Source organism: Helicoverpa armigera, chromosome 13, assembly GCF_030705265.1.
Source record: "Helicoverpa armigera isolate CAAS_96S chromosome 13, ASM3070526v1, whole genome shotgun sequence".
NCBI lineage: Eukaryota > Metazoa > Arthropoda > Insecta > Lepidoptera > Noctuidae > Helicoverpa > Helicoverpa armigera.
Window position 1 is genome coordinate 6182070 of NC_087132.1, and position 14573 is coordinate 6196642.

Sequence of the window (14573 nt, forward strand, 5' to 3'; positions counted from 1 at the left end):
CTTTCAAATACAATCAAAGCATTTATTGCAGTTGTTACACAATATTATGAAGCCGAAGTAGTCTCAGAATATGTAATCAGAGGAAACACTGCTGTACTTAAATGCAACATTCCTTCCTTTGTCGCCGATTTCGTGAAAGTGGAAGCTTGGGTTAACTCTGATGGTGGCGAATACTTACCAACCGATGACATCGGTAGTTCAGATGCAACAGCACTTTATAATATATCCCCATAATTTCCCTCCTGTTTCCTTCAGGCTTGTATTGGTCATGAACCTCACACTCCACTCTCCTTTCAGTTGTGAATCAATTCTATGAAGCAGAGATTCTCACAGAATACGTCATACGTGGAAATGCCGCTGTTTTAAAGTGTTCCATTCCTTCCTTTGTCGCTGATTTCGTGAAGGTGGAAGCATGGATTGATGAAAACGGAACGGAGATTTCTCATTCAGGGGACCTCGGTACAATGGCCTCTTAAACAAATCATACTTGCTTCCCGTACTAAAACAATTCCTTACACCTCGAACCGTTCCAACTTATGTATCTAATTGTTATTCTTCAGTCGTATCACAGTATTACGTGACCGAAGCCGAAAACGAGTACGTGATTAGAGGGAACGCTGCTATTGTTCACTGCAAGATTCCATCTTTTGTTAGTGACTTCGTTTACATTGAAGCATGGCTTATGGATGACGGACAAATCCTCACAGTTAACAATACAAGCTCAGGACAGGGTACTCCTCCACAGATTTTTCCAGAAACACTTTTCCCATCCAAATTACTTCCTCAATATTTTTCGTTCAATAATACCTATTACATTTTTTGGTTAAGTGGTGTCACAGCCTTTCGAAGCCGAAGCTGACAACGAGTATGTAATTCGTGGCAACACAGCTATAATGAAATGCGAAGTGCCAAGCTTTGTATCTGACTTTGTATATGTTGAAATGTGGATGGACAGCGAAGGAGGCACATACTATCCCAACAGTAGCGAGGGTAATTTCTACTGAAAGAGAGTAATCCTCATTCCCCATTCCTTTTTGATTGTCACAGCTGTGCTTCAAGCGTATGAGGCTAGAGTCAACGATGAATTCATTTTGCGAGGCAATACAGCAATTCTGAAATGCATCGTGCCTTCGTTTGTAGCAGACTTTGTCCATGTTGTGGCCTGGATAATGGACAATGACACAGTATCTGCTGAGGAGTACTCTAGTTTTAATAACGGTAGTTGATGATCGTTATGTATTTAAATCCTGTTTTCCTGTCCTTCGGTTTAATGTGGTTTAGTAATATCAAATACAATATTTAGATACTGCAAACACGTACAGCACATTATTAACTTCCGCAGTGGTACATCAGTCATATGAACCTCGTGTCATTGATGAAGATGTTCTGCGTGGCAATTCCGTCATTATCAAATGTACGATTCCATCATTTGTAGCCGATTACGTTTATGTTATGGATTGGGTGACAGACGAAGAATCTCTCTCTGGGTTTTCGTTCAACCGCTCCGAGGGCAATTACGGTAATAGAGAGCTACGCACGGCCCCAATTGTCCCTATCCGCACTCCACTGAATCCCCGTGTCAGAGGCAATTTATGGGTACAGATGTAAACATATTCTTGTCTGTAAAATATTTCAGCTGTTAATCAATTCTACGAATCGCAAGTCTACGATATATATGTAATTCGTGGCAACGCTGCTGTATTCAAGTGCCATATACCCTCGTTCGTATCAGATCATGTACAAGTTGTATCTTGGCACGATACGGATGAAGGAGAATACACAGTCAATGAAAACTACGGTACTTAAGATTCCAAATTGAAATCACTTGTCTCCTTTGCATCCTGTCCAATCTACTTACTCCATTTTTACAAGCTCTCTTTACTGAAATATCCAATATTTAATAACGTAGAGTTTCTTTCTATTCCGTGTTTTAGTCGTCTCTCAAGCATATACAGTTCACTTGGTTGAAGAAAATGTTTTGCGGGGGAATTCTGCAATTGTGAAATGTCTGATTCCAAGTTTCGTGACAGAATATGTATCAGTCGCTAGCTGGATAATTTCTGAAGGAGAACAGGAGGTTGAAATAACGATAAACGATACTTTTGATAAAGAGGGTATTTAAAATTGAGATTGCTTCTGTCTGAATATCCTATCCTTGTCCCTTGATTAACGGATTCATTTGAAAATTAGAAGATTCTTTCAATTCATAATTATTTACAGTCGTAACGCAAGCTTATACTGTTAACCTCATGGAGGAGAGCGTATTACGTGGCAACGCAGCTATTCTGAAATGTCATATTTCGACCTTCGTGACCGAATATGTTAGTGTATCGTCCTGGATTATTTCTGAAGGAGAAACAGATGAATTGGAAATAAAAGCAGAATCTAATGACTTGGGTATTTGTTCAAAAATAGGTTTTGCGTTATCCATAACCCTTTTTCCTCTCCTATTTCAAAACGTTCTTCAACCAATTATGAGTTATTTAAAACCATTTCAGTTGTATCCCAGGCGTACACGGTGAATTTAATGGAGGAAAATGTCCTTCGTGGAAATTCAGCGATTGTTAAGTGTCACATACCAAGTTTTGTAACAGAATACGTTACAGTATCGTCTTGGATTATATCCGAAGGAGAAGTTGATGAATTAGAAATCCAGCTAGATCAGTCATTCAACTTAGGTATTATGAAAAAAAAACAACGGGCTCATACTCCTTCTACATCCATTCCCTCAAGAATATATTGATCAACCACAGATCCCAGCTGTTATTGTCTTTTTCAGTCGTTTCACAATCATATACAGTAAATCTATGGGAAGAGAATGTGTTACGCGGAAATGCCGCTATACTGAAATGCCATATTCCAAGTTTCGTCACCGAGTATGTTACGGTTACTTCCTGGATAATTTCCGAAGGGGATCGAGATGAAATGGAGATAAATTTAAATTCTGAATTTAATTTAGGTAACACAGCCTCTGCCTGCCTACAATATCAACCCACCTTAACACTTCATCCATTTAATCCTTTCTATCCTGTCCCATTGGTTACCTACTGGATGTAGGTCTCCTGAAAATGGCATTTCAGCGTGTTTAGCATTTCCATGATACTGAAGAAAAGAGTGAATTAGGACTTACCAATTTCGCTCAGCCCAATAAATTTTGTCTTAACGATTTCAGTCGTGTCTCAAGCCTATGATGTCAAGTTTTGGGAAGAATACGTTTTGCGTGGCAACGCTGCTATCTTAAAGTGTCAAATTCCAAGTTTTGTATCTGAATACGTATCAGTTAGTTCCTGGATCATTTCTGAAGGCGATAAAGAGCAAGAAATAAATATAAATGCTTCGTCCGACCTAGGTACATTGGAATCGATTCTAGAGTTTTGTGCCCCTTAATCCTATGTACCCTTAATTCTACATCCTAATACCTGTTTAGAAAATAATGTCGGCAGGCATAGATCTTCCAAAGTGTAAATAAAACTTGTAGAAAGTATATTAATACGGGTATGATATTCCAAGCAAAATAAAATTATTGTCTTCTCGTCTCAGATTCACGATATTGTTTCAGTTGTATCTCAGGCATACGCCGTGAATCTGATGGAAGAATACGTTTTGAGAGGAAATAGCGCTATCTTAAAGTGCCACATACCAAGTTTTGTATCAGAATACGTTAATGTCATCTCTTGGATCATCAGCGAAGGCGACGAGGAACTAGACATCAAACTAGAGTCGACAAATAACTTTGACGGTACGCAGTAAATGGTTTTTCAGGCTATAATCGGCCTCAAATCATCCTCAAATCGTATTAATATGACAGGAGATCAGTGAAATATATGTCTGAATCTTACCGGTCGTATCACTAGGATTGCATAATTGTTTAGGGCATTGTTCCTCAAAAGGGTTCCCGTGATTCCATGAGCCTCACGGCTTACCTTTTTCCTCCATCCCTCTTCCTTAGTATAATGCATGCTATAACATTTATAAGTAAATCGCAGCCCTAAGTTGCGTTGCATTAAATGGCTTTTATTAGTTTTTAAATGTTGACAGAATAAAACAATTATATATTTTTTTGACAGAGGGAAAATACTTAGTGCTTCCATCTGGAGAATTACATATTAGAGATGTTGGACCAGAAGACGGATACAAATCCTATCAATGTAGAACAAAGCACAGGCTAACTGGTGAAACTCGACTCTCTGCGACTAAGGGACGACTCGTCATTACCGGTAAGTTGTATTTACACTTCGCATTTAACTTTAACGAGTGTCATCAATTCATGTTTTATTTGCAATCATATAGTATACCAACCTAGAGAACATTAAAGTACGTCATGTATTTTTATTTTGTCTTCTTCTCTTTATCTTATTTTTTTTAATACGGTTGTTTATCATGAATTGATGGCGCTATATATTGCAGTGAATAGTAATTGTAATAATAACAAGTTAATAAATGGTTTATATGTAAACCAAATATGTGTATTACGTTATCTACTGAGAGTATAAAAATATCACATTAGTATGAAGATTATTATGTATACGAATGATGTTTTGTGATGATAAAAAGGTAAAAATCTGCCTATTTTTTGCTATACACTGCAACTTTTTTTAAGTTATCTATTTGATAATTCTACCCTTTATAGTACTACATAGTTGAATTTTAGTGAGACCATTAAAGTTAATTTAAATTGATTTTAACAACAATTCAAATCTTTATAATGATAAATACTTAAGAAAAACATTTATATTATATTCTTATCGTAACTTGATATATTTTATTTTGATAGTTTATTTTTATTGTATATAGAATATAGAAACTAATTATTATAATTATGAGGCTAGCATAAAAACGCAAATTTTAGTTTGCGTCTTTACGTTAGCTCTTATTTTTTTATAACTTGCCTGAATGTTGGGATAGGGTACCCTGCAGAGCCTTGACTCGCGTTATTTTTGCAATCCTTAGGGATCAGTAGGGGTGCTTAGGGCATTTTCCGATAGTTACTTGGTGTCCTCTGTTCGTGATTTCGCCTTCTCCCAACATGCGCAGAGCCGGTGGGCCGGGTACCTCCCAAGTTCCCTAGCGCGTCGACAACAAGTGGCTACCAGTTTAGCAAGCTCTCCAGCCTCTCTGTACTGTGCCCAGCACAGGCTTTCCCCGCACCAATGTTCCGGTAAGAGCCACATTAACGTCGTTTTGCATAATTCCTCAGAGCCAATAGGGCGCGTGCCACCTAGGTTGTCTACGACACAAGTGGGCATGATGTTCGTAACCTCGTCGGGATCGTCATTTACATTGCAATGTCCAGCTCAGGCATTCCCTGTCCCTATATTCAGGTATGGCGCTTTGCTATTCTAGTAATATTATAATCATTTTTAGAACCCGTTGGACGTGTTTCTCCAAAATTTGCGTCCGTTTTGACTGGGACCATGTTTGAAGTAAAAAAGGGCGATTCTTACGCTTTGCAGTGTCCCGCTCAAGCATTCCCAATTCCTCTATTCAGGTAATTTTAGTTCAAACTTTTCTTTTTCGCTGCGTCTGCAGAGCCTGTCGGACGTGTTCCGCCAAAATTTGCATCTGTCGTGATGGGAACAATGATTGGAGTCAAGAAATCTGATTCGTTTGCCCTACAATGCCCTGCGCAGGCGTTCCCAGTCCCGATTTTCAGGTATTTTTCGCATTCTTGTCGTTTTATTTCCCAGTACAATTTCTAAATTTGCTTCAGAACCAATGGGAAAAGTTTCACCAAAATTTCCAAGTTTAGAGAAAAGTAGACTTTTCAACTATAACAGCAATCAAAGCGTAGCGCTTTTATGTCCCGCTCAAGCATTCCCCGCCCCAATGTTTAGGTAAGCGATTCTTGATTTATATTTTGTCCTACGTTTATATTTTATAAAATAATACAATGGTTAATTTCATAGAGCCTATGGGAAGAGTATCGCCTAAATTTCCAACCGGGGACATTAGTAGGACATTTATTGCTAACATGAGCGATGGAGTACCTTTACTTTGCCCTGCACAAGGATTCCCTGCTCCAGCATTTAGGTAATCATTAAAATTGTCTACCGTTCTTATAATTATACAGAACCGATGGGCAAAGTCTCGCCGAAATTTCCATCGACTGAAACTGGACGCAGTTTTACGTTCTCCTCAAATTCTTGTGTGACAATACTCTGCCCGGCACAAGCGTTCCCAGCCCCATTTTTCAGGTACATTGATTTATCTTGATCTTATCTCTTTAGAGCCAGTGGGGCGAGTATCACCAAAATTCCCTTCGATGGATAGTTCAAGAAGTTTCAGCGCTGTATGTAACGCCAGCTTGACAATTTTATGTCCAGCACAGGCTTTCCCGGTTCCAATATTCAGGTAAAATTCCGTTGGATTAGAAACAAAGAATTTTAATTTAATTTGATCGTAGAGCCAGTTGGTCGTGTTCCACCAAAATTCACGACAGGCGACAAAAGTCGTGCATTCGATGCAAATGGAGGTGATAGCGTCACTCTTTTGTGTCCCGCTCAAGCTTATCCTGCCCCAGCCTTCAGGTATTTTAATAGAAATGAAATATAATATCTCCTTTGTAACTTGTTCTTAGAGCCAATGGGTAGCGCCGCTCCGAAAGTAGCAACAAAAATGATCGATATCACGGAAGTCTCTCTCAGTAACACTGTCACATTACTTTGTCCCGCACAAGCTTTCCCTGTTCCAATATTCAGGTAAAATTAATAAATATAACTATTTAGCAAACATGTTTATGTCCAGAGCCTGTAGGACGAGTTCCTCCGAAGTTCCCAACCATGGATAGTGTTAGAGGTTTCAGTACCATTATTAATGCCAGCGTAACGCTGCTGTGTCCCGCTCAAGCTTTTCCACTACCTTTATTCAGGTAACCTAAGTGATTTTTTGTATCTATTTTCTTCTAGAACCAATTAATAGCGCTCCACCAAAAGTACCTACAAAAACAATAGAGTTTGTGGAATTTGCGATGGATTCCAGCGTTACGTTGCTTTGTTTGGCACAAGCGTTTCCAGTCCCTGTATTTAGGTGAGTTTAAACTCAACTATAATAGGTCGCATTTGTTTTTAGAACCAGTCGGTTTAAAAGCCCCTACGTTCTCTACGGATTTCAAAATGGCGTGGTATGTTAAGAACGTTGAACAGGGCTTCGCGTTACTTTGTCCAGCACAGGGATTCCCAGCCCCTCTATTCAGGTATTTCTTACACATGTTTTAGAACCAATTGGCTCCAAAAGCCCTTCGTTTTCAAGCGGTTCCAAACTAGCCTGGTTTGAGATTCGACAAAAACAGGATTTTGCATTGATATGTCCGGCCCAAGGGTATCCTGTACCACTATTTAGGTGAGAATATTTAGCTATACGAAACAATTCTATCAATTTCCAGAACCCGTTGGTTCCAAGCCCCCTACATTCTCTACTGATGACAGATTGGCATGGTTCATTAGACCTGTAGGTCAGAGTTTAGCATTGCTATGTCGAGCTCAGGGACATCCTATTCCTGTGTTCAGGTAATAACCCAAATATTTTGTTATTTTAGAGCCAATCGGATCAGTCACCCACATTTTCCACTGATAATAAATTTTCTTGGTATATGAGGAATATTGGCCAGAGTTTAAACATCTTATGTCCGGCTCAAGGTTTTCCAGTACCAGTGTTCAGGTGAATGAATTATACTTAATATTTTCAATTGTAGAACCTGTTGGCTCAAAGTCCCCTACATTTTCAAATGACGTTCAGTTCTCTGGGATAACTCGTAAAACTGGTCAAGATTTTGCTCTTTTGTGTCAAGCGCAAGCATTTCCAGTCCCAATATTCAGGTAAGAATACCTACTATTTAAATTATCAATGATGTTTAAAACATTTGTCACAGAACCAATCGGGTCCAAAGCACCAACATTTTCTCTGGAATTTAAAAGCACTACTCTTACGAAAGTGATAGAACAGGCCATTGTTCTCTTATGTCAGGCTCAAGCGCATCCTCCTCCTGTATTCAAGTGAGTGCTCCATAACTTAGATCATGTTTTCTTGGTTTAGAACCAGTAACTGCGAGAGCACCTGCATTTCCAACTTCCGCAAGTTCTTATAATTACGAAATAGAAGCCCATGCTGAAGGCTCTATGCTTTGCCAGGCACAAGGGTATCCCCAACCAATATTCAGGTAGGTTCCGCTATTGACTTTATTGTCCCTCTTTTAGAACCGGTTGGTGCAAAAGCTCCCTCATTTTCTACCGATTCTAAAGGCAGTATATTCGTTAGAGAAATCGGACAAAGCTTTGCGTTGCTCTGTCAGGCACAAGCGTCCCCTATTCCCGTATTTAGGTAAGTCGTCGTTAATATATTGTTATTTTCTCCAGAGCCCGTGAGCTCCAAGCCACCTAGCTTCTCTACTGATTTTACTCTGTCAGCGGTAACAAGACATAAGGGACAAAGTTTTGCAATACTGTGCCAAGCTCAAGCTTTTCCTATACCGGTTTTCAGGCAAGTGTTATATAGGTTTACTTTTTTCAACTAGCCTGTCTATTCATATTATACTCGTATTAGTCTTCGAAATACCACATTTAATAAGGAACGTTCATCTGAAGTGCGATAACGTGTGCTGATTTTTATCCAGAACCCGTCGGATCCAAAGCTCCTTCTTTCTCAACTGATTCGGCTCTTTCGTCTATAAAAAGGCATCAAGATCAAAGTTTTGCTCTACTTTGTCAAGCTCAAGCTTTCCCAGTTCCAATTTTCAGGCAAGTTAAAAAATTGAAATAATTAATTAGCAGTATTGACTCGATGTTATAGAACCTGTTGGCGCTAAATCCCCGACATTTTCCACTGAATCTATGGGAAGCATTTTCCGAAAACGCGTTGGACAAGCCTTTACACTTCTTTGTCAGGCTCAGAGTTATCCCGCTCCAGTTTTCAGGCAAGTCATTTTTTTTTCACCTCACAGAACCTGTGGCCTCCAAAGCACCAACATTTTCAACGGACGCTCGTAGCACAACTTTTATTCGCACCGTCGGCCAAAGTTTCGGATTACTGTGTCAAGCACAGGCCTTTCCCGTTCCCGTATTCAGGCAAGTTTGTGTACAATTTGTTATTTGAATTGGTCCTTCTCATCAGTTAGCTTAGGCAAGTAAAACCTTTTTCGAATTTTATATAGAGCCGATCGGGAGTGCTGCACCAAGTATCACAACGACACAAAAAGCTGCTGTATTTTACCCCCAACATACTTCACTAGCGCTTTTGTGCCCTGCGCAAGGATTTCCTGTACCACTTACAAGGTGCGTTAGTTTGTGTTTTTAGTTTAGACCTCGGTCAACAAGATCTACAAGTTGCAAAATGATTGGTCTTTAATATATTGAATTTTCTAGCGCGACAGTTGAATTTGAAAATAGGTATTGGGTTGGGAACCGATGATTAAGTCTTTTACAATATGCTATTGTGATTCTATTTAGGGTTTGCAAAATAGTCGTCTCTGTTATTACAGAACCAACCAATAAAATTGCGCCTCGAAAGGATTCCACTAAACACTTTGAGGGGTGGGAAGTGTTCACCGTGGCTCAAATGGATGTGGCATACTTAACGTGTCAAGTCGCTGCTTACCCGGTTCCTGTGTTTAGGTGAGTAGGCAATACAACGACGGTTTTGCATTGCAGAGCCGACCGGTAGAACGGGGCCAAAGGTGACGGGCGATGGGCTCAATCGACAAATAGGTCGAGAAGGCGAAAGCCTCGCACTGCTTTGCGATGTTCAAGCTTTCCCAGCCCCTCTCACGAGGTATGGCATTTAATGACTTTTACGGCCGGCCGCCGGCGTCTCACGCATTCATTTATCACGTAGTCATACCATACCTATCATCCAATGTACTGATATCCGTTGTTATTGCAGTCTATTGCGGCGGCCGCCCCGCCCACACGTGACATGAAGGCATGATGAACCGCGGCCGGCCGCGCTCCCTATTACGGTCCCCAGCCAAAGTAACGATTGAGCGGCGTAGACACCTGTTGGTAAGTGTCAGGGTGTTCTTGCTTTCGTTCAGACGCTTTAATCTTTACTTTGTGCTTTTCGTGAGTCAAGGCTGCACTTTACTTATTTTCGTAGCAAAAGAACAGCCCTGGTTTATGCGTTAGCTTTAATAACTCTGTCCCAACGGCTGGCTTTTTATGTTTATTAAATCTTCGTGGTTATCACTTTATTTCTCATTGCAATGGTTTGAATTTCTTTGAAATGGATCTGTGTTAAATCATTATTACATGTAAGGTACGATGGTTCAGATTGCTTTTGTTTCTTCTTTAAGAACCAACAAACAGTATTCCTCCCAAGCTGTCTAGTGGTCGTTTACAAGAATCAGAGTTGAATGTCGGAGAAGTGGGCACTATTTTATGTCCAAGTCAAGGTTTTCCAGTTCCTGTATTCAGGTGGGTTATCCGGGGTCTATTAGGAATCAAATATCATCTACATAGAGATTTATGGTTGTAGATCTTGTTTGACTATAAAATCTCAAGTAATTAACTTGCAAGCTCAGCTACCGGTGTCCTACCTCTCCCTTCGTTAAGTGCCTATAGATATACAAGGATGTCGTCTGAACATGATCTGTTTTGTTTCAGATGGTACAAATTCGTTGAAGGAACGACCAGAAAACAGCCAGTTACCCTTGATGATAGAGTGAAACAAGTATCAGGAACTTTGATAATAAAGGAGGCTAAAGTTGAAGACTCTGGAAAATACCTATGCGTTGTGAACAATTCCGTTGGTGGTTAGTATATGAAAAAATAGCAACTAGTGAAAATGTATACTAATTGACAAAAAGTTAATATATCTCAATCAGATTTTAAAATCTAAAACAACTTACTTTTCAGGTGAATCTGTGGAAACTGTTTTGACTGTCACGGCTCCTCTCAAAGCCACAGTCGAACCCGCTACTCAAACGGTAGACTTTGGAAGACCCGCTGTTTTTACCTGCAGATACGAAGGTAACCCTGTTAAAACTATCACATGGCTTAAAGATGGAAAGGACATGAAACATCACGACGCTACTCTGAGGTAAAAGAACATTTTCTTAGTACAATTTAATATTTGGTTGACATACGTTTAAAGAAAGCAAATTACATTAATTTGACTTTGGTATCACAGGATTGAGTCGGTTAAGAAGGAAGATAAAGGAATGTACCAGTGCTTCATTAGGAACGACCAAGAAAGTGCAGGCGCCAGTGCAGAACTGAAACTCGGAGGACGATGTGAGTTTGACTTTGTTACTTTTGCAAATATGTCAGTGAGCAGCTGTCTTAATCTGTCTCTGTCGAAGCGAATCGAAACAATTGTGTAATTTACTTTGCAATAATTTTCAGTCGAACCACCACTGATCCGCCACAGCTTCGGCGAACAGACCTTCCGCTCCGGCCCATCTCTCCGTCTCAAATGCGTAGCTTCTGGCAACCCGACTCCCGACATCGCGTGGCTCTTGGACGGCGACAAACTGACTAGCGGCGACCGGCTACAAATCGGACAGTTTGTGACTGCTGATGGCAACGTTGAATCTCACTTGAACATCTCTTCTGTGCATACCAACGATGGTGGATTGTATACTTGCATTGCGTCAAGCAAGGTCAGTAGTTTTTACTTTATTTCGAATACAATTATGCAGTTCTTGAAGTTTACTGCACGTTTTGAATGTTACTCGTACCTGTAGCGTTATTATTGTTACTAAGCAATGGTATTATAATAAATTGCAGGTTGGCAGCGCATCTCACGCGGCGCGGGTGAACGTGTATGGTCTGCCCTACGTCCGCACCATGAAGAAGCGTCCCGTCGTCGCCGGAGACAACCTCATCGTGCACTGCCCCGTCGCCGGCTATCCTATCGACTCCATCGTCTGGGAACGTGATAACAGGTTCATATTATCTCTATTGTACTCGAAATTCACCCACTCATTGTGATTTTTTACAAATGTAAATAATGATTATTACGAGGTATAGTTAAACTCTTACAAGTTTCATGCTTCAGTCAAAAATCATGCTCAAACATTCATTCTATCTCAGCCTTGTTTATCATCGGCCGAGGCTGCGGGATTGTTCAAAGAGTTAACGTGGCCCTGGTACATACCTAAACTTCAAACTTCAAACTTCAAATATTTATTGCAATCATGAGTGTTACAAGGTGTTATAAAATGTAGAGGTACATACCTTAAGGGCTTAAGAAGAGATATGGTGGGATTAAGTCAGTAAGAGTCTGACACTCCTTCATGTTGTTGACCCACAGCGGTTTATCATCTAAACTGACGTCGCTCAGCTATTATCGGATGCCCTTAAAAAAATGAGAACCTAGGTTACAACTAATTTTCACATGCTTAAATTCCAGGGTACTGCCTATCAACCGAAAACAGAAAGTATTCCCCAACGGCACCCTCGTCATTGAAAACGTGGAGAGAATGAGCGACGAAGCGACCTACACTTGCGTAGCTAAGAACTCTCAGGGATATACCGCCAAAGGAACATTAGAAGTACAAGTCATGGGTAAGTTTATAGAATGCTAGTTTATACAATGGTATATTAACGTCAGGTACCTTTGAGTCTAGGACTAGGATTAATTTACGATGTCAATAACAAGAAATAACTTGTTAAATTCTATTGACAGTTAATCGTGGACCCCACTTAACCAGTAAAGAGATAATTATTTTACAATCCGTAAATATGGAAAACTGAATTAATAAAAGTAATCTTTGAATTCTCATTAGTTTGCTAGCCAATCTTATCTGATATAATGAATCAAGAATTGCATAATCTTTTTATCACGTATTTACTGGCTAATCAGTCGAAGAACCAAAAAATATTTTACCTCAAAGGTGCCTGCACAATTGTTCTTTTTAGGAACACTCTGTGGATGCAATGATATAAAACCAATTACATATTTACATACACCGATGAATCTTTATACTTTACTGTATATTAGAAAATGTTTACGTGACTATTAAAACTGTATACATAAGGCAATTTAATGTTTTTTTCCTGTCGTTTCTCTCAAATTGGCGCCATATCTTTGCATTCACAATCAATATTTTTTAAACATCGAATGGGTCTGAAATTCAAGAACTACTAAAACTCTGATTGAATAATACTTTCAGATGGATCCTTTTGGGGAACCAAAAAAAAAATATTTTCTTGCTTGCTCTTTCGAATAGAGCAAAACATTTTTCAGTTCAATTTTATAAAATTTATGAGACCCTCTTCTTCATCATTATGTAATACCATAATTTAATAAATCAATTGGAGTAACGATCCCGATACTATGTCACAAAAGTGGTCAATATCATGTAGGTAAAATTCAAACACCAAAATTGAATTATGGTATTCAATGTGGATTGTGTATTAATCAATTTCCTTTTCAGGCGTATAAACTGTTATTTTCTACAAAATGAAACGAATTTCTAGTTTTAAAACATATTTATGACCAAGACGTTTATGCCCGCCAAAGCTACATCGTTTGCCACACGCCCCGATGTAGTGCTTAGTTAAAATGAATATTCTGATACAGTGCCCCCTCAAATATTACCCTTCGAGTTTGGTGACGAACCAGCAAATGCAGGAGACATGGCCTCCATATCTTGCGCATTAAGCAAAGGAGATCAGCCCTTAAACATTTCCTGGGTACTCAATGGACAAGTAATACCAAAGAACAACGACATGGGAATCGTATTAACAGTTATCAATAAAAAGACTTCGATTCTTAATATCGATTCTGTTAGTGGTATACACAGGGGCACTTACCTCTGTGTGGCGACGAACATGGCAGGCTCAGTTAATCATAGCGCTGTACTCGAAGTCAACGGTACTCATTCTTATAACGTTCCGCTTGTTTTTTCGGTTATGTAGTATGCATTATCCCAGAATCCTAACCCTCTTTCAAATAATAATCATTTTGCAATAGTCCCGCCACAAATAACACCTTTCGAATTTGGAGAAGAAATTTTGAATGAAGGAGAAACAGCATCAGTGTCATGCGTAATGAGCAAGGGTGATCTACCGGTTAAGTTCACGTGGCGATTCAATGGAGAAGAAATAAAATCACGGAACAACCTCGGCATCGTACTCACAAACATCAGCAAGAAAACGTCTATTCTAAACATAGAACCCGTAAGCTCAGTCCATCGAGGATCTTATACTTGTGAAATCAAAAATGAAGCCGGCGTAACAAACCACACCACAATTTTAAGCGTTAACGGTCCGCTTTATTCTTAATTAACTTAATATTTGTTTTAGTCGCTTTTTGTAACTACAGTTCCTCCCCAAATCTCACCCTTCGAATTCGGCGACGAACCCGCCAACGCTGGTGATACCGCGTCGGTTCAGTGCGTTATGAATAAGGGTGACCTACCTGCTAACTTCTCATGGAGCCTAAATGGAAAGAAAATTGCTCAGAACAATAACATCGGAATTGCTATTGGGGGCATGGGTCGCAAAATGTCCATTCTCAACATAGATTCAGTCAATGGCACCCATCGGGGATTATACGTTTGCTATGTGGAAAACACAGCTGGTCAAGTTAATCACAGTGCGACGTTGGAAGTCAATGGTTCTTCATAATTTCATTTA

General features: G+C 39.6%; 1 protein-coding gene across 50 annotated transcripts in view; it reads left to right on the forward strand.

Moving 5' to 3' along the window:
- The window catches only part of LOC110376151 (cell adhesion molecule Dscam1), a 56554-nt gene that overhangs the window by 15981 nt on the left and 26000 nt on the right, over positions 1–14573 (forward strand). For 10 of the 50 annotated variants that reach the window (XM_064037476.1, XM_064037461.1, XM_064037477.1 and 7 more), the window contains exons 5-13: positions 2499–2678; positions 4068–4217; positions 9473–9605; positions 10593–10741; positions 10845–11028; positions 11119–11222; positions 11334–11590; positions 11718–11875; positions 12343–12497. In XM_064037476.1, the coding sequence (XP_063893546.1) occupies positions 2499–2678; positions 4068–4217; positions 9473–9605; positions 10593–10741; positions 10845–11028; positions 11119–11222; positions 11334–11590; positions 11718–11875; positions 12343–12497 (1470 nt within the window). Of the gene's footprint in view, positions 1–31; positions 194–297; positions 460–560; positions 732–828; positions 991–1342; positions 1520–2498; positions 2679–4067; positions 4218–5034; positions 5159–5197; positions 5322–5529; positions 5654–6403; positions 6528–6577; positions 6699–6744; positions 6869–7068; positions 7193–7381; positions 7506–7690; positions 7815–8192; positions 8317–8608; positions 8733–9472; positions 9606–10282; positions 10404–10592; positions 10742–10844; positions 11029–11118; positions 11223–11333; positions 11591–11717; positions 11876–12342; positions 12498–13515; positions 13810–14259; positions 14554–14573 lie in introns of all 50 variants that reach the window. The other 40 variants (XM_064037492.1, XM_064037510.1, XM_064037469.1 and 37 more) reach the window with 34 other exon arrangements.